The sequence below is a fragment of the Leptosomus discolor genome, chromosome 1 (assembly GCF_034619465.1).
Source record: "Leptosomus discolor isolate bLepDis1 chromosome 1, bLepDis1.hap2, whole genome shotgun sequence".
In the NCBI taxonomy this organism is placed as follows: Eukaryota; Metazoa; Chordata; class Aves; order Leptosomiformes; family Leptosomidae; genus Leptosomus; species Leptosomus discolor.
The window spans coordinates 196790442-196811487 of record NC_141391.1 but is presented as its reverse complement, the minus strand read 5'-3'; the positions used below and the strand labels follow the sequence as shown (position 1 = coordinate 196811487).

Genomic DNA, 21046 nt, shown 5'->3' with positions numbered 1-21046 from the left:
TTACTGCATAAAAGAAACCAAACTGTTAAGATACATTTACACTATTCTACATATGACTCTACCTTTTCACTTTCAATACATGCATGAGATTTAGAAAGTTGTTTGGGTGTTTAGGTTTAGGTAGAACTGTTGCTATTTCTTTGCAACTTTCAATAAACAGTGTACAATCAAAAACTAAATTTTCTGTTTATATAAATGGTAAGATTGTAGCGGATATATTATTATTTATCTGCCTTGTTGAGAGAACGTTCACACAACTACCACCAGTACAGGCGTGAGATTTGGCATATTTAAGAAACAGCAGCTGCACCCTTTGTTTGTTGATGTATCAGTCAGGATCAAAACCACACACTATTTTAGGTGAATGGAGAGGTTGCTGCATGCATGTTCTTAAGAAGCACTGCTCTAAGCTTGAAAGAGTATTCTCTATGTATTAAAATACCATCATAACTGTCGGCTTTCCCAAAACCAAAACATGCTAGCATATGTGTAAAGGTCCATACTGGACATACCCTTCCCTCTCTATTTATTTCCCCTCCCCAAAAGAAAAGAGGTAAGCTCTGCAGCATGCTCTGAACAAAAAATTTGGGTTATTTCAGATTTAAAAAACCCCAAGCTTCAAAGTCTAGAACCTCTCAAAACCATCAATAAAACAATAAAAACAGAAAACAATAAAAACCCCACCACCTTGTCAGCAGCTATCTCCCTAGTTACACCAAAAAGCCTATTAACATGGAAATTCTTACAGTGTTTGAATTCTACACCATCATACACATAATTCGGCTAGGATGAAACGGCAATCTGCATGGGGGATATCCCTTGTTTAAGGGCAGCTAGGTTCCGTAACTTTTAAAAATAGTTAGGAAAATAAATAAATTAAAAGTAATATGCTTAGAAATACCTTTTCATATGTTAAAAAAAACCTTTTAATATCAGTAATATATCCTGTTATTTGGCTTATCACTTCTGTTTGCTATTTTTTCATTTTCGCTATTAGGTTTTGTGCCCAGACACTCAAAAGAAACCCCTTCCCCCTTTAACAGTCCAGAAATGGAAGCTTAATGGGCAAGAATATTGTTTTCACCTCTCCAATTAGAATGTCAATCCACATGTTTGAGTTTCCACATAATAAAGACTTTTATTTATATAAAAGCAATGAGATGCAAAACAATTTTACAACTCCTACAAAAGTGAAGTATAAGCAAAAAATATCAATTATGACTTGTACTCATAACTTTACAAAAGCATTTATCAGTTACACTGACTGCATAACTGCAGTTATAACAATCTCTTGCAAATACAGGAAGCCTACTACATATTGTCAAATTTTACTTTGCCATCAGCATAAATCCATGTGACTCATTACCTTTTTTTTTCTACAGGTATCTTCTAAAGCAACACTAGAATGCAGACACCAACAGAAAAGACAGAAGTGTTAAAAATATTAACAATATATTTCAAAATTATTAGAAAGACATTATTTACTGTGTTATTCCTTGGCTCCTACTGCTGTAACTATATCACTGTTTATAAACTGTAAAGTTTTTAAGCCTTAATTCAAACAGTTGATTTACTGTATTGGACTGTACTGTATTGGCTGCACTTGTGGAATCCAAACTACTGAGCCATCTGCACCACAACTGCTTTCCAGGCTTTGTCTTTGTCAAAATCCTTCAAGGTATTATTGGAAACCTAAAAGTAAACAAATTTCAGACAAATGGAAGCATGAAACAATGCTTTGGTTAAAAAGTGAAGGTCAAGCAAATAAATATGTGAGAGAAGCTGGGAGAATGTAAACATGAATAGTTACAATCAGAGCTATTGAAATATTCCATATACTGTAAATTGTATAGTTTTGTATATGCTATAGGTTACATTTATGATATTAAAATAGTGTAAATTGCATAATACTTGGGCCAAAGAAACTTGGACAAATTCCTATTTTAAACATGTTACTTAGGACGTTTTTTCAAGATTTCTGCCAAAATGTGACTGAAAGCCCTAGCACCTAAATCTCTAAACCCGAAGTCAGAAGTAGCCCCCTACAATGCAACTGAAGCAGGATTTATCTACATACATGCAAGCAAACTAAGGTCTTGCCTAACAACACAGACTTCTGAGAAGCCAAAGCGGTCTACAACTTCACCTGTAACAATATCAGTGTGTTTAAATACTAAAACGTAAGCAAAAAGGTGTTGCTTTTCTGGACAAAGTGCTCCTTTTAGCATTTAACTCGCACCCAATTTCTCAGTGACTTACAAGCTAGGAACACTTACGTACACAATCCCTGGAATAGACCTGTTTAGCCATGCCATGACCTATGCTCCAAAACGTGACTTGCAGCAGTGGAAGTGCTGCTGTGCTTCAGCTTTTATACAGAATGTAACTCTCGGACAGATCCAGAAAATACACAACCTACGCTGAATGCCCTCAGCAGCCTGACAGCTTCCACTTACCACTACCAGTTCTATAACGACTTGACTGAATTTCATTCCCTTCTCCCAATGCTTTCTATCCAGTGCTGTTTCAATGGAGATGCTCTTTCTAGAGCAGGGACTGAATCCAGCACTCTCTCTTTCTAGTGCTGGGCCATGCAGTAAGCATCCAGCTAACATGAGTTACTCCCTCCTAGTCTTTAAGGATACAGCGCTTTGCTCTGTACAGCAGAGGTGAGGAAAGCCTAAGGGCTGCAGTGCAGTGCTAGGAGACAGATACAGTTAGCGTACACAGGCTGAAGGAAGTGGCAACAGTAATACTGGCACCACCACACTCTAAAAAAAAGTATGTGCCAAATCTGTATCTGAAAGGAAAGCTTCAACAGGTAAGTGGAGGAGGGAAATGGAGGCAAATACCAATTCTGATCTTTATCACCAGTAGTGTAGTTAGGACATGGAGAGACCTGGGATTCCAGTCACCCTCCTCTGCACACTACTTCATATTGTCCAGCACAGGTAGCCACTCACTCAGCTTGGCCATTTCTGTTCCTAACCTCCAGGTTCTTAACTTTTCCCATTCAAAGTTTAGGGAACTTAGCAAAATCAGGGAGCGTAGTAAATTCACTCCCCCTCAGCAAGCCTTGGAAAAGTACAACTATATTGAGTACTCTCATTCCATGGCCCAAAACTCCTGCTCATATTGAAAGGGTTAAATCCATTCCTTTCTTAATAGGTGGCTATCTCACTATCAGAACATGGTCATGCCAGGCCCATCATCTTTTCTATAACTTCATTCAGACATATAAATAGCAATTATGGATCTGCGTCCTGTGGAGTAGGACTATCATTTTATCTTAGTGCAATGATGAAGCTCATCTGTAATTGGGAGTCCATACTACAAATCAAAACAAAAGGGGCTTTAACCTTGCAACTGTTTTTCTCTTAATGGCACTTGTCCCAGATTTACAGATATTGTGTCTGTCATGCCCCAGTTGTCATTTAACCAGCAAACTATTACCTCTTCATTACAAAATTCACCTGTGCATTGACATCTTCACAGTTTTACACAGCAACTTTTAACTGTCATCTGAATTAAGTAACACTAAACATTATCAAAAAAACCTCCAGATTTTTAAATTTTATAATGGGTATAAATATATACCTCTGTTGTTCTGTATTCCTGTTTTTTAACCTGTGATGCCGTCCACGATGAATCATGTAGCTTCATTTTTGTCTTGTAATTTACACACTGTATTACCGTTCCGATAGTAAGGCAAGCCTGAATTAGCAGCATCAACATCAGAAGCAACAGGAGTACATCATAAGATTGCTGAAAATAGAGACATGAATGTCATTAACTACATGAATAAAATATTTTCTGCTGTTGGCACCCCATATTCTTGAGATTTGTATCTAGATTTCATTTTCTAAGTCAAATTATAATTTACAGTTTATTTTAGCATGAAGCTTCAATTAAAATTTGAGTGCCTGAGTTTGCTCAAAGTAGAAGAGATCAATAATTTTTAACAAAATGTTAATTTGCCAAATGATCTTTTCCTCTAGAAATAGGACAGGATTGAGAAAACCATCCTCTAAAATATAGAGCCTCAGTACTGGTTCTGACCTGAGCAATGCTGCAGCTATGCCTGGGCCTGGCTGGCTCTGACCTTGCCCTGCTGACCCGAATTCCTGGCTGACCTCAGGTTGCCTTACTCCCATCGTCCTGTCTGCCAATCACTGAACTGTTGGCTGAACCTGGTTACCATGGCCAGACCTGCCGCCTTTTTTTTTTTTTTTGGCAAGGACTGCACTCCTTGCCAATGAGGCCAGGGTCCTTGTGTCACTGTCACCTTTTGCTCCATTGTTCACCCTCCTTTGCAGAGCAGCCCATCCTGCTGCATCCAGACACAAAGTAGCATGAGAAGGTAAGTGCTCTGCAGGTTCACACTAGCTGTCTAGACAGTCTACTCTTATGTCTCCAACCTGTGCAACAGGAGAGGCTACTTAAAGAGAAAGTCTAAGCCACTTCCTGAGGTCCAACAACACACTATGCTCCTCCAGTATCAGAACAGGATCACATACTCAAAAGCTGGTTTTCCAGTCCCTGAGGTCTGTTTAATAAACATTTTCCCTCTCTTCTTCTAAAATTACAAGACTACTTAAGGACTAGTGGGTACTAAGAGTCAAGAGTCTTATTGACACTATTTTAAAACCCATAAACTGTTCTTTGAGCATCGTCACAAATCACTAAACACTTTGATGGTAAAGCCCTAGAAAGCTCTTCAGCAATGCACTGGTAACACTTCATATTGAAATGCTTTAAGATTTGCACTTTTTTTCTTCTCTGCCCCAGTACAGGCTTTGAATGACTCCAGGTATAAGGTTACAAACCCAACTGTTGGCAGACATCAAAAGACACAGAAAAATGCATTCTTCAAACAAACCTAAAATCTTTAATTCATGTACTACAAGTTTATAAGAACCTCAAGGAGTCTAGCACATCACATATTATTTTTACTGATTCTTTAGAAAAATATCCCTTTTTTATTAAACTATAATTCCAGGGTGGCAATAGATTTTACATACTTAAAATTACATCATTAGATAAATAAGTTTTTGAACGAATTCTGTAACATTTTATTCAACCTTTATAATGCAATACCTTGTCGTCTTCTACTTCCTAAATCATTCTTGTGTTGCTACTGTAATACATAATGTTAATTTTTCAATTGCATAAAAATACATACTTTAACAGCAGGTGGGTAACTTTTAAAGATGTCAACCACTTGCATGATACTGAAGGACAAGTATGCAGAAGCGGTGAACAACAATGGAGAAGTAACACTGCTAATGGCAATCAGGACCTCAACCTAAAAAATAAGACAATAAATGTTAAATAAGAATAGAAACAAGTTAATACTTTGGTTTGTGAGCTGTATCTCCTGGAAGGAAGCATAACAGAAGTACGTGGAAGTGTGTAAGATTACACATCAGACAAATATTACGAGCCATCCACATTGCATGGAGATACAGAAGCAAGTTTGAATAAATTAAGTTTCCCAGACAAAACACTGTTGTTTTGTAATTCATTTTCCATTTAATATAGATGATGGGGGGTTTTGTTTGATTTTAAAAGTGCTTTTCATATGCAGACAAAGGAAGCGGTACCCAATTTAGAGAGCCAGTATAGAAGTATCATTTATTCTTCAGTTTGTATGAAATAATGAGAATTAACAGCAGACATTGCAGACTTAAAAACCTAAAATAACTATGCAAATAAATTTGAGTGCTTTGAGGCAAATTTATTGCCATACAATAGCAGCTGAGTTTTCATTCAAATATCATCCCTACACAATCAAATTCTGACTTCAATTGTGGTCATGCATCATTACTGACTTAAATATGGTTGCATGACTATAACTTAAAACACATGTTTTGAGGAGGCTTAACTACACATCTGGGTCAGTCAAGGAGTAAATGCATTCTACTGAATATTCTTACTCCTTGTTGCTTGTCATGCAGATGAGGAATTTGTTTAAAATAGGTTCTAGGTCCAGTGGAGCCTGCATATGTAATCTTCTTCTTTCAGAAACCACAGCTCATAATGAAAGGAGAATTAAATGGAAAGGACCTCAGCTCACGAGCATGAAATCAGTTCTAGGCATACCATATGAGGTATTACGTTTTCCTACAGTAATACCCATTTCCAGGGAACAGTACAAAAAAAACAAACCACATCAGTTCTTTGAATTCTTTTCTAGAATTAGTGGAATTAAGTCTCCAAAGGACCTACTGGATTTCTTTTCAGGAATATCCCTTTAGAATCATAGAAGCATTAGGTTGGAAAAGACCTTTAAGATTGTCAAGTCCAACCATCAACCCAACACCAGCATGGCCACTAAACCATGTCCCAAAGTGCCACATCTACCCGTTTTTTTAACACCTCCAGGGATGCTGAATTCACCACTCCCCTGGGCAGCCTGTTCCAATGCTTGATAACCCTTTCAGTGAAGAAATTTTTCCTCATGTCCAATCTAAACCTCCCCTGGCGCAACTTGAGGCCATTTCCTCTCGTCCTATCGCTTGTTACTTGGGAGAAGAGACCAACCCCCACCTCACTACAACCTCCTCTCAGGTAGTTGTAGAGAGCGATAAGGTCTCCCCTCAGCCTCCTCTTCTCCAGGCTAAACAACCCCAGTTCCCTCAGCTGCTTCTCATAAGACCAATTCTCCAGGCCCTTCACCAGCTTCATTGCCCTTCTCTGGACACGCTCCAGCACCTCAATGTCTTTCTTGTAGTGAGGGGCCCAAAACCGCACACAGTATTCGAGGTGCGGCCTCACCAGTGCCCAGTACAGGGGCACAATCACCTCCCTACTCCTGCTGGCCACACTATATCTGATACAGGCCAGGATGCTGTTGGCCGCCTTGGCCACCTGGGCACACTGCTGGCTCATGTTCAGCCAGCTGTCAGCCAGCACCCACAGGTCCTTTTCCACCAGGCAGCTTTCCAGCCACTCATCCCCAAGCCTGTAGCGCTGCATTGGCCTTGTTGAACCTCATACAATTGACTTCAGCTCATCGATCCAGCCTGTCCAGACCCCTCTGCAGAGCCTTCCTACCCTTGAGCAGATCAACACTCCCACCCAATTTATTGTTGTCTGCATCTTACACTGTGAGCTTACACTCATGCTACGTATTTCTGTCACATTCTGTGGAAGTAACTAAAAACAAGTGAGCAAATATGAGTAGTGCCCACTATCACAGGCAGGCTTTCTTAGCATTCCAGTCTAATGACAAAATCCAAGATTTTTTTACACACTTACCAGACATTTGCTTGGATATTCAGCAGCTACATGACTTGCAATAGCACTTGGAAAGCACTAAACAAAAAAAGCAACAAAATAAGCATTTACCTAGTTGAAAATTACAAAAATTACAACTGAGTTACAGTGATTCCCACTAGTCACAGATCACATCCTAAACGTCCTGAAAAGGTAAAACGGTGTAGACTTATTATGACAGTATTAGGAATCAATGAGTCAAATGGAGATAAAACTAATCTTCATTTAACTTGCATTTAGTGAGTATCATGTATTAAACCTACAGATACTGAAATATGATTATCCTCAAAACTTGGCACTTTTACATAAACACCTAATGAACCCTACTGAACTTTAATTCCAAATGCTGAAAAAATTCTTTTTCATCTTTGTCCACTTCATGCTGAAGGATTTTCCAGACACAGGAGACATATATAAACCTAACGTTCATTGTCTTCTTTCTCAACTGGTTCAATCTGCGGCAAGCAGGGCTGCGCAGCATCCTTCATGAATCCACTGCTCCTAGGCACAGGCTGTTGTTAGTGACAAGGATTACCAATCACAGTCTCAGGCTTTTAAAACAGTTAAGGCTGACAGGCTAAAGATGATGTTCTAAGGACTCTACCATGTTGAAACTAAACTCAACTTTTTATTTTGCAGCCTGAAATATTCTAAGCCATAGGTCTTATTTGACAAAACACTTCACTTCTAATACCCTTGTTTTATTACTCATTTCCATTTTACTGAACTGAGGACTTGTCCTGGTTTCAGCTGGGATAAAGTTAATTTTCTTCCTAGTAGTTTGTATAGCGCTGTGTTTGGGATTTAGTATGAGAATAACATTGGTAACACACCAATGTTTTCAGGTGTTACTAAGTAGTGCTTATATCAAGTCAAGGATTTTTCAGCTTCTCATGGCCTGCCAGAAAGAAAGCTGGAGAGGCACAAGAAGTTGGCAGGGGACACAGCGAGGGCAGCTGACCCAAATTGGCCAAAGGAATATTCCATACCATATGACATCATGCCCAGTATATAAACTGGGGGAAATTGGTCAGGAAGGGCAGATCGCTGCTTGGGAACTGACTGGGCATCAGTCAGTGAGTGGTGAGCAATTGCATTGTGCATAACTTGTTTGGCAATTCTATGATTATGATTATCATTACTATTATTTTCTTCCTTTTCTGTCCTATTAAACTGCCTTTATCTCAACCGATGAGGTTTGGGTTTTTTTTTCAATTCTCTCCCCCATCCCACTGGCTGGGGGGAGTGAGCAAGCGGCTGTGCAGTGCTTAGTTGCCAGCTCGGGTTAAATCACAACAGGATGGAAAATGTATCAGAATGTTTTATAAGAACCAAAGTATTGTAAAACAAAATACAGCAAGCATCCTGCATAAATATACGAAGTATACTGAAGCACTAATTCATTTGCTAACCAGCAACTGCCAATTAGTATTGGGACCAAATAAATAGTCCAGTATGGAGGGGGGAAAAAAATTAAAAAAAAAAAAAAAATCAAAGACACTGTTTTAAAAGACTACCAGTACCTTCATTTTGAACTACTTACAGCAACTAAGATCCAAAAGAATGTTACTGAAAGATATGGACCTGAGACTAGAACATCCATATTCAAAGCAATTATTCCACCAAATACTGATGAAATTCCAATTATCACCTCAATTACCTAAAACAAAGAGCACACAAGTTAATAACAGTGCATTTGAACACTAAATTTCCTATTTGCATATAGAAAGGAACTCACTGGAAGGAAAAAAAAAAAAGCATTTATGCTATTAGCTATGCATGAAGTCAATGTTTTTCTGATCTGAAATATGGCAAAACTCCAGCTGGCTTAAGTGAAAACAAGATCAGCTTCATTATACATACTTATTTATTAGCTCCACTGAACAATAGTTCGGTTTACACCACTTATCCTTAAGTCATTAAGTAGCCTCCATCCTATTATACATGGCAGTTACCATTTATCTTGCAACATTCTAAAAGGAAGATCTCTCTCTCATTTCTGTCTTTATTCTTTCAGCTCTTACCTACACTGATCTTGTCCTGGCTTTAAAGAAGCTTAGCACTTAGAAAGATGAAAGAACAAATTTATTTAATAATAGAAAACAACACTTTTCTTACTGAGTATGACTTCAGAATTCGAGTAGGAAAGCTGACATTGCCCAAAACGATGGTACTGTCATATGCAGTATTCTAGAGGGGAATAAAAACTCATGATCAAAAAAATACACAAAGCGATCTATTTCCTTCTAACATCCTGTACAACCTGCTACAGGTTCTAACAGTGGCATGCAATGTCTGGTGGGCTCAGCAGAGCTGACAGTGACACACCACAATGTTCGCCAGTGTCAGATCACATCAATCACATTAAACACAAATCAGGTAGTCCCAGATTAGCTGTTATACAACCACCGTTCAACAACGAAATATGGTCATCTTGTCTCCCCTTTCCACTTTCAAAATACTTTCTTCCTGAGCCTTCAGATTTTACTGATGCGGATAAACAGTAACTGATGGAGGACAGTACACTACACAACTATCCAGCAAGCAACATTTCCACTGGAACACAAAATGGCACAGTACATCTGCTTCATTATTACCTCGAGAGAGAACAACAAGGGTGGGATTTGGGAGAGCACTTATGACTATAAGAAAACTTTATCTATAGCCCTAAATCCTGAAGCAAATATTCATTGTCCAGATGCCACCAAACTGGCATACATGGCAAACACTTTCTCCACCTCAGGCTTCAAACAGACATTACTTGCCTACATAGAAGTCACAGTATTCTAACGTTTCATACATCATTAAGTTTTGCTCTACAAAACAGAAATAAAGCTTTTGCTGTGCCTGTTCATAAGACATTCAAACAACCCTGTACTGTATAATTGCAACAGGTCATTTTGCAGAGAGCCCACTGCACTCTTAAAAAGAGGCTGTTCCTGCTTAGTATGGTGCTTTTATTTATTGTTCAAATATAGTTTTACCATGTAATATGAAGTTATATACTAGAGTTGCCAGTAACTTGTAACGTGTGTAATACAGGAAATATTTGATATTTTTTAACATCTAAAAAAAAAAAAAAAAAAAAGAAGAGACAAGGGTACCTACTTTCTTTCTCGTACAGCAGTCCTCAGTAGACCTAGCTGAAATGATCACAGTAGTTGCCATGAAGATTTCCAGCAGAATAAGCAGAATCAAGTTGAAATTTATCTGTCAGTAAAAGCCCAGACATAAATGAGTTACATTTTCCATATTAAAGATAAAGGAGGGGGGCAGGATCTAGCAGGATGCAGCACACTATTTTCTGTAACATTTAGACATATCTATTAATTAGATACCTTGTTAACCTTTTTCTTGGTTCTTGATGAATTTCTAGGACAACACTTATCTGTCTACATAATACTCAGAATGCCTAACCTAAGGAAGAAACATTTATTTAATTTATAGGAATATTCTGCCTGAAGGTTTTATCACTGTCTTGCAGAAGAGCACTTAATGACAAGGGGGTGATTGCTGGGTACGTTTGCGTTCTGCAGGACCTTCCATATGCAACCAGAACACTGCAGCAAATGATGGAAGATTCACAGGAACAGAAAGGGGATGAATAAAAGAAAGCCTGACTAGCCCAAGGGCTAAGGCAATCCACTGCAGGGGGGAAGGAGGGCCACAGGCTCCCATCTCCTATGCTGCAATCCAAACGGTGCGATAAATACGGCTAACGCTGAATGAAAACACAATCCAAAGAACTGGGCCAAGAATCCTAGCTCTGTGCTCTTCCTAGGGCTAGTAGAGCATTGATGAACACTTGTGGTTTCATAACTCTGAAGGTCTAACAGACTACATTATTGTGCAAAAACATGGATGCTGCCATTCCTCTGCCATGGCTCATTTTCAAGAGACAAATATGTGTAATGCTCAACATTTCTCTTTGGTTCCTTACGAAAAGAGGTAGATAGCTACTTTACATGGGCTGAATAATTTTGTAGAGGCACACAAGTTAGGCAGAGTGGATCTAGCTCTCTTGTCTTCAAAGGCATGGTACTTTTCCACTGTCAGCCCAAGAAAACATTTGGTGGTTAGGTCCATTAGGCAAAGTACCAGATTTTCATGGAGAATTGACTCCATTCAGAATGTATATACCTGTGAATATGACCTATTCAGAACCTATATACCGAACCATGTTCAACGACTTACAACAGAATTATACTGTTCCCTCATGTCGGACCTGCTTTGTAGATGACCGAATCTCAGCTTTCCTCTGACATATCTTGCAGTACATGTCTTTTGAAAAAGATCGTAAGTGGCAGATTTGAGAGGCTTTTTTGGGCACTGAAGTTCATCCTTCTCAGGAAATCATAGTCAGAACTATGTGCCTTGCAGTACAGAACAGACTGTAGAGTTGTACTAGAGCCACAAACACCAATAAATGTCATAGTGGTAAGCTTCTAGGGAAAGTGCTAGCACGAAGAATAAAGCCATTATTTGGCAAAAGAAGAGGTGTTAAACATGTGGCCTGCAGAACAACTTAATCTAGCCTGTAAATTCCCATGATTTGGACGTGTTTGGACATTAGTGCTGGTACTGACACGGGCTGGCACGGCCACGCTATACAGTGCAGTGCCAAGTAGACATACAAGTTTGAGTCCAGAAGCACTATAACTACATGGATGGACTAGCTCATTTAGTGCTAGCTATAAGTGATAAATAACAGAAATTGAGAAAGTAACAGTAAATAAATCAGAATTTTTAATTTTATCTTTCCAGTATTCCCATATTTCTGACATGACACATCTGGAGTATCACATAGAGCCTTCCACTCACGAAATTAGTTCAAAACCCCTAAACCAAAGCAAAAATATCTCATCTCCAGTTTTAGAGTTTGGGTGGGGTTGTTGTCAGTGCTTTTCAAACAAAAATACAGCTAAAGCTAGAAGCAGGCACCTTTTTACACCATCTGTAACGATGGGAAATTCGATGTTAGGTTTCTAAGCACTAAAGAAAATTCTCTCTACAACTACCACTATACAGAAAATGTATCGCCAGATGCAGAGAACCAAGCAAGCTCTTGTCCCTAATGCTCTTCCATGACTAAGGAACATGCAAGTGCAACTCGGTAGAAAGTAGTAGATTAGCACAACCTTAACCCAATTTGCTCTGAACCCTCGCCAGATATTAAAATCGAGGTTCACTGAAACTGTACGAAAGGGAATGAACTAATTGCAAGATTAAATAATTTGAAGTTCAATATAGTTGCTTAAATGCATGCTTTTAACATGATTTAAGATATCCTACTGATGCTTCAAGACATCTGCACAGGTCTGACAAATAATGACAGAGGACCTAAAGGACACTGATGCCCTGTTGGACCAGCAGCTGGAGTGAGGCAGGACAAACCAGCACATACCTAATGGATACACACACTTATGGTTAGGCAACCAAACCAAGCACCTACACTCCAGTATCTCTGTGTACCCACACTGCCTGCACTTCCATTACGGTCAGTGGAGACTTAAGTCTCTACGGACAACAGAGGGAACCCCAAAAGCTACTGGGCCAACCAGTTGCTAGAGGTGAGGTCCAATTATACTGGCTGATAGTGCCATCTGAAATACACAGGCATATTGAACTTGCATGAATGGGATCTATGACCCAGTATGGATGGGAGACTCTCACCCATCCAGAGAAGAAGCAGCAGCCAGGCAAGAGCATCTCACAGCACTTTCAAAATAAGAGATGTCTAAGTTCAGACCACAGAACCCTGCCGTGCCCATCTACGCTGAGGCAAACAAGGTTGTACTGCACGGTCCCAGGGACTGAATCATCTCAACTATAACGCAGGTACAGACACTCAACTAACAAGGAGACAATAAATGTATGTACTAAATTTGGAGTTAATTCGAATCCTGTTCAAGATCTGAATGCTTTCTGTTGCAGTGGCCAGCATGCACGAGGTTCCACTCATTTTTGTCCATCAGGCTTCTTACTCTGAGAGCTGGAAAGGAACAGAATGGCAGCAGCGGCAGTTTGCATCTTTTACACATCGCATCCTCCACGTTGGCAGTACACTAACCACAGTACTGAACCCTACTGGAGTGCTGTCAGTGTCACAGCCTAGGACATGGCTTGTATCTTGCGTCCATTTATCTGTCTAAAGTAATTTTATAGAGTTATTCATAAACACAAGTAACACTAATGAAGAATTACCAGGGTCCTTTATAAAGGGGGGGGCGCTGTTAAATATTAATTGCCTTAATTGGTTAAACTTATTCTTTTTATGAGTCTTACTGCTTTTAAACTACTGGCTGTGATTTCACATCAGACCTAGTATTATTTTCTTGTGCCGTTTCCCATGGGGAGGGAAAATAAATATGATCATGAAAGAACAGTTAAAGAGATGGCATTCTACATGTTCTTTGTACTACGTGGGTAATGGAAAATAGCTGGCAGTGAGCTGCCAAACAGTGAGACTGTCTCGCTAAAACAGTATCCTTCAAAGAGGAGAGCAAGTCAGCACCATGAATAACTCAAGACAGAAAGGTTTGAAAAATGTTCAGAGCCAGCTTTGCACACACAGTTATTCTGACTTATCTTTATTCAGTGATCGACATAGTATGAACACACAGTAGGCAAGTGAAAAGAATTAAACCCACATAACCAAGGGTGTCTTGTGGATATTATTGTAGATAACTAACATTTGGTAAAGACAGAATTTGCCTTGTTATAAATTTAATGTTTGTCACTTATAATTTTCCAGTCTAATATAATCTCTTTTTTCGAATGGTTTGATCTGCCTTGAAAAATACAAAAGCTGTTAATATTTAATAATAGAAAATGCAAATTTTAATGCAATCTGAAAACTACTCACTCCAAAAGTGTGCAATTAAAGTTAAGCTCTAACACAGAAGGCCAGCTCAAAGCTTCTCAAGAGCATAAGCTAAATTGATTTTGTCACACTGGGGCTCATGACAAAATAACTATTTATTGTCGTGGCAAAATGAGTCCCTTGGGCCCACCTTTCTTGGGCAGACATAGCCCTCCGCTGTTCCAACAGCACTGTGATCCTGTCTACCAGGGGAATGGAATGCAAATGGACTGGCAGTCTCCAGTCACACTTCTCTGCTCTTCTACCTCAGAATGCTTGGACTAATATTTGGACCCTCTACTAAGAAAGGAAGGCAAAAGGGAAAAGGCAGTATCCCCGTGTCTTATATGTAATTCACTCAGCCCCAACAGCCTAAGACACTTGAGGGGGCAAATGTATGACGGAACTACCACACTAGCAATAAGGTACCAAAGGCTGTGCAAAGAAATGTCTGGTGTAAACTGCCCTGAGACACACACACAACCCAGGGGGCCACAAGGTCATCCCACAATGGGACACGGCAAAACTGCCCGCATCTAACGCCAGTACTGCTTGAATCCAAGTGGTCTGGCTGTCCAGAGTGCTAAACCTCCACAGCTCCCACTGACTGCAGTACTCCATCTCTCTGAAAATTGGGCCAGCTGCACAGAAATGTGAAGCTAGACTTTGCTACCTAATTTAAAAAACAGGTTTGTAAGCGTTGGCCTAATACACTGCACTTTCTAAAAGGAAGTAAACACAGTTAATTTAAAAGTTCAATATCTGTGAAATCTGGAGGTAACCAGATGTTATTAAAATAGCATAGATAACTCCAAAGCAAACTCTATCTCTGCGCTATGGTTATATTAGAAAAGTCTTTTGTTACTAACACCAATTCAGATCTGCTATATTATTATACAGAGCTGTTATTACTGCTGAGCTCTTAGTATCACAACAGCTGATATGATAGTGGGAGAACTGAACAATAGCACATGAGAGCACTCGTCAACCTTCATACGAAACGCATGACATAGTTGTATTGACTACTGCTATTCTGTGATAGTCTATTATGAATACTCATCAATGGTAATGATAATACCTATCACTACATTATTTATTTATACATGTAATATTCTTATGTAGTATAGAGGTCTCAGAACATTTTACCATAGCAAAAAAGACCAAAACCGACCTATTGTTCTACTGTTTCACTCAGACTAGCAAAGACAGGTGTTAAAAGGTTGTTACTCAAATCCAGTGAACTCTTCCAAGCATGAAATATGTGTGCTCCAAATGACTACATTCTCCTTGTTGATGATGTGCAAGAAAAATATTCATCAAAAGTTTCTTTCCTGGTGGCTTCACAAGCAAAACTATCAATTAAAGAAGATTCAGGAAAGGATAATACTTAATCTGATGATGAAGTGTCCTAGAAGTAGCACTGTTTGGGACACCTTCTCATTGCAGTACAATTCAACCCTAATTTTCTCTTCTGACTCTGCTCTTTCAAAAAACAAATAAACAAAAACCCAACAAAACTTGTTATAAGCAACAGAAAAATAAAGTGGGTTTATCAGACTAGATCACATTTGAAGACCTTTGAATACAAGAAGACAGGAAAGTGATTTCAATATTAATCTCCTCTAAGGTACCATGTGTCTTTTAGCCATCCAAGTTTTGACCTTTGATGTCAATTTTCCAGTCTTGTCTTACTGCTAGATGATCTCTCCTTACAGACTGAGTAGAAATACTGGGGCATTGACATGTAGCTACATGTGATCTCCACCCACATAAACCCCGCGCTTTTTTTAAGCAAAGATAACTGTAGCATTAATCAGTAATTGTTTTAGTAACTTACATTTATAGCTGATGGATTGAGGACAAGTTTGCATCCAAACCAAATTAAACACGTTGTTGTAACAGCAAATGTAGAAACAAACAGAATCTGAAAATTGGGTATCTGAAAAACAGTTTCAGAATGGGTTTCTCTCTCATTTTAACCACAGGTGGGGAAAATATATATAAAATTGCCAATAAAATCTTATACATACCACATTAATTTTATTCCTTGCTATAGCAAAGCTCACAACTGCTGAAGGAATACACTGGGAAAATTAAAAGAGAAAACTAGTGGGATATTTTGCACAAAGTATTTTATATATATTTCTATATATGTCTTTTATTTGGTCTGAATTCATATTTCAGTTAACTTAGACAAACAGAAGACCAGAAACTTGAGAAAAGTCTGTCACTCTTGTCTGAGCTCATTAATTACAATCAGTATCTGAGGATTACAAGAGGTTTAAATCTGCCTTCCACATCCCTCAGTTTTGAGTAGCTACCCGGCACAATGTGATGAGTAAAGGAAAGAAAGAAAGTCTTTCATGACGCATTTCATGCCTTTGTTAGTTCAAATTAACTCTAGAAGGCCTGAGATCCTTGAGCAGGAAAAGCACTGCTACTTCCCAGCTGGGCCTCCACATTCTTTTAAACAGACAAAATCATGGTTGTGTAAGCTAAAATTTGGCCAGTCTCAACACAGTTCTGAAGACCTTTGTAAAAACTCATCTGTTGAGACAAATTACACTTTAAGAATTGTGCCTGGGATATCCACTATATTCACTAGGAACTGTGTTTCTACACTTAAAGGCAGAGCTAAATGGAAAAAATCATGCATAAGTGAGAAGTTTTACACAGTAATTTCTCTATCCTTTAGATGTTCCTCACCACAACAGATAATGGTACCATTACAGATCCAACTCTATTTTACACAAATACATAATGTTACAACATACTAATAAGCAAAACAAAAATATACTCAACTAAAATTACTAAAAATGTTTCCATTTTAAATAATGAATCATGTAACAAATGCTGCATTTCTTTACTGATTATCTTCTCACACATCTGAACACTGACAGCTTAACAATGGAACCAGTATAACTAGATTTATATCACCATTTAAAATTCCTGGCAGCACTTCCTTAACACCTAAATGACCTGTATTTAACGTAATTAAAGCATGCTTTTATGTCTTGGATACCCTAGAGTCTCTACAACACTACATGGCTATGTGTAGGCAACTGAATCCTACTACTACTCGGTAAACTAGACACTTAATGATCAGTTGGCTATACAGCTCTCTAGGCTCTTCCAACTATATTGACTCCGTGATCTGTAGTAGGAGCTGTAACACCCTGCTCACAGACAGACACCCAAATATACACATCTTCACCCACAGCAAGCCATCCAAACCCAACACAGTAACCTTCTGCATCTACCAGACCTTTGGAAATTCTCAATAAATACAAAGTTCAAAGAGACAAGATTTGGTGCAGAAAAAGAGACATCTTAGTAACTAACACTAACATCGCAGAGAATAACATCACTGAACTTCAAACACTGCTTCGACTTTATTTTAACAGCTCGAGCAGAAACATAAGCGACAACTCATTCACAGAGCAAATCCTGGGATTTGTTTAAAGTAAAGGATGAGTCTTGCACCTAACTTAAAACACATCTGCAAGTCAAGGTGCAAAAATAACAATGACAGAACAGAATCCTGCCATGAATACAGCAAGTACGTGAGACTCATCTTAGGCACACAGATCTAAAGTGTAGATTAAGCATATCTATTAAAAAAAATAGTCCCTAAAAATAGAGTAAAAAATACTGGACATTGGAAAATGTCAGACAGCTTTACTGCATATTTTACTGATAAAATAATAATATTCAAGAGAACTTTAGTCTGCCTCAGTGCTTGGCTATTATGACAAAAATAAACAGAAAAAGTAATGTTTTGAAATACAATCTGAAACACACTCTCATAGCATTTAGCCAGGAAATTCCCCAAATACATAAAAACGCAAATTTTCTTAAAATCAAACAGAGATAAACTGTTCATGCAGATAACTACTGCATGCCAGCGGTGAGCTGGTTCATGAAAATGGTAGCACAAACCACTTGTTTTTATTACGACAATCTTTATCCCCTTAACCATGGGATGAAAACCCATTTAATGAACTGTTAAACAGTACTAAATCTTCCACGAAGAAAGTTAATAGTAAAAACACAGACAGAATAAAAGACAATAAATCCACAAAAATTATTTACTATTGATTTTGCTGTCAGCCACAGCAAATAATTAAGAATGCTTACTGAACCTGCTGCACAACGTAAATAATCCATTTCAGATGGAAAAATATTTCCCAGATATAGTGAAAATCCAGAAGTAATAAGGAGACAAGTCTGCAAAGCACAAATAAGATGAATTAATATGAATAAAACTATTTTTTAAAAAGCAACTAGTCAGATAGAAATCAGTAATTCCTTTCAAATTAAGGTACTGATGAACATTTAATAATGCAGGCTTCATGGGAATAATTTTGAAGAATCATATCAAAACATGCTCAGCTCTGAAGATGATGTTTTGCTGGTTACCAAGACTTAATACTGAACAATATAATCATGTTTGAATCAAGCATTGTGCCCTGACTTGGCAAATACCTAATAAAATGCTCAAAAGGTAATTGCAGTGTTCAGCAGTTAAAACGTTTCAGAAACCTCAGCTAAACCTCTACTTTGCATTCTCTGCTCGGCTCCACCAACACTCATTATGCATGTGGGCAGCTGGGCAACTACCAACGAGAACACAGTAACAAAAATAAAATTAGGATACATGGATGAAGATTCTTCCACCTATATTCCTGCCTCACTCCAAAGTCTCTTCCTGCTTTGGGCCGGTGGCAGACCCATAAGTGTTCAGCTCCTCCTGTTCCCTTGCTAACTATTCCATTTATTTCACAATTATCAGAATTACACTGTCAGCAATAAATGATCAGTGTGTTCTACTAATGTGTTTTTCTTTTTGCTTGTCGTTCCTCTGAGTAGATATTGCTTTGAAGAGGCTGGGGAAGATGAGAGACAGAAAGGCTCTTGTGTTTTATTTGGCCTTTTTATTTGTGTTACAAAATTACAGGGGTCTTTAAAAAGTCCTTGTCAAAAAACAACAGAAAATAAGGACAGCATATGTGTATGCGTGTAAGCACACACACACAGAATTCTCCAGACTGGAAGAACAGTATTTATAGAACACAACTTGAAATTCTGCTTGGAGCACATTGAATTGCTCCCGCACAAGACCAGCCCCTACTGGCAGCCACTTCGATGTCACTCTACAGTTTGCAACTGCTCCCTTAAGTAGTTGGTTCTGTTCACTATTACCTCTGTGGCTCAGCACACAGACTTTCCTCTCTGGACACTGTCTTTCGGAAGAGTTGAGAGAGATTAACCTCTATAATATTTGGGAGAAAAATCTAATTGGAATTTATTGGATTAGTTTGTTAATAAAATTGCATTTTCAATTATCCATAAAATCTGTGCTTCTTGATAATATGACTTCAGGAAATGATCATTAAACATTTGGATCTCCAATCATTCACCACAACTCAGTAAGAAGGAAAAATCTAATCAAAGACGGTTGTCCTTTTTGTCAATTAAGTTTAAGAAAAATTAATGCAAAGAAAGCCTGCTCTTCTTTTGCCCTCTTTTCATGTAACAGTACATCTGAAAGGAAATCCAAGTTTTGCAGATTGTCAGAAAGGAAAAAATGTTCAGCTGTTTGCATGAAAATAAAGCAATACTGTTATTCATTGTGCAAAACCACGTAATTACCATATTAACAGTTAAACATTTTTAGCTCTTAATAAAAATTACTCTCCAAAACACATGAGGTGACAGAAAAAGAAAAGATCAAATTCTAATTGCTATAATGAACTTTAATTAACTTGGGTCAGAACATGAAGTGCATATGATGTACATGCAAGATCAGTGTCCTATGACTCTAGCAGTGACACAAAAATTCAAATCACTGTGACGTTCACGTATGAAACCCAAGTTGAACCTCACTACACAAAGATTCTACCAAATAAGTACATGACTATCAAACCTTGAAAGACAAATGTGGCAATTAAGTACCATATATATATTTTAATGCCAAAATTATATCATGTCAAGTAAAGTATTTTTAACAGCTAAAAATATGTTAAAAGAATGCACATGATCAGATTACCTTACATCCTTTACAAAAGGCACTGCTTATACATGCATATGGGTTGATATCTACCACTACCACACTTACTCTTTATTTATGCTACATGATTAATATTAAAGGCAAAAATCAGCCTTCACAGAGCATCTTTGATTAGTGCAGAATTATCCAAAGAATACCATTAGTCAATTAAGAGTTACATTCTAAATTTGCTAAATATGTTCCTTTCTGCACAAATATTTATATTCAATACTATCAATGATGAAATTCTGAGTCCCCAAATGATGTTACACAGAACAGATTACTGGGCACTGAGACCTCACCTGCATTTTTGAATTTTGTATCATTTAAAGTACTTACTCCCATCAGCAAAGAAAAGATCCATGTTCTGTAACTAAAGCAAGGATGCAGCCTCTTTGATAGCTGAAGGTCACTGGATTTGATATCTGGTATATAATTTCCATTCTCTTGTTTTCCCCGCTCCAAAGTTGGCATCCTGTCATAGCTGAATTCTTCTCTGTAACCTTCTTCCCTGGTCATAACACTTCACAAAGACAATCAAATAATAATAATGTAAATGCAAATGATGAAGACAGACCAAAAACATAATTTGGTTCCTTCACATACTCAGATCAGTGCTCAACTAGATTTTTGTCTGTTTAAGATAAAATCAACAAAAGCAGTATTTAGTAGAGCTGTATTTACGTTTCAAAAATATGTAAGCATTCTAACAACTTACTTGCATACAATAAGAAAATTACATCCTATAGCCCCAGTTCATAGTAACACAGTATAAATACCAACAAGGTGAAAGTTGTGTATCTATGATACCTCAACAGACTTTTATTTCAAGATGTAAGAACAATTTTTGCAGGTGT

The 21046-nt window shown here is 38.0% G+C and overlaps 1 protein-coding gene across 5 annotated transcripts; it reads right to left on the bottom strand.

The window, feature by feature from the left end:
- Positions 1-1617: 1617 nt before the first annotated feature.
- Positions 1618-20708, bottom strand: MLC1 (modulator of VRAC current 1). 5 transcript variants are annotated; one of them, XM_086473675.1, is made up of 11 exons: positions 20529-20708; positions 18278-18367; positions 16171-16224; positions 15978-16079; positions 10387-10488; positions 9397-9468; positions 8822-8938; positions 7261-7317; positions 5183-5305; positions 3598-3765; positions 1618-1692 (listed from the first exon to the last, which is right to left on the bottom strand). In XM_086473675.1, exons 1-11 carry the CDS (start codon positions 20706-20708, stop codon positions 1618-1620), a joined length of 1140 nt encoding a protein of 379 aa, XP_086329801.1. The 5 variants fall into 5 exon arrangements, with proteins under 5 accessions (XP_086329801.1, XP_086329810.1, XP_086329826.1 ...); XM_086473684.1 differs by lacking the exon at positions 7261-7317; XM_086473700.1 differs by lacking the exon at positions 15978-16079.
- Between the last annotated feature and the right edge of the window lie 338 nt (positions 20709-21046).

Coding starts and splice junctions, on each gene's coding strand:
- MLC1 (XM_086473675.1), bottom strand. CDS start 20,708: ATGACCAGGGAAGAAGGTTACAGAGAAGAATTCAGCTATGACAGGATG. Junction 18,368..20,528: donor TCTTTTCTTTGCTGATGGGA/GTAAGTACTTTA, acceptor TGTGCTTTGCAG/ACTTGTCTCCTTATTACTTC. Junction 8,939..9,396: donor GAATTCTGAAGTCATACTCA/GTAAGAAAAGTG, acceptor TCTTTGTTTTAG/GTAATTGAGGTGATAATTGG.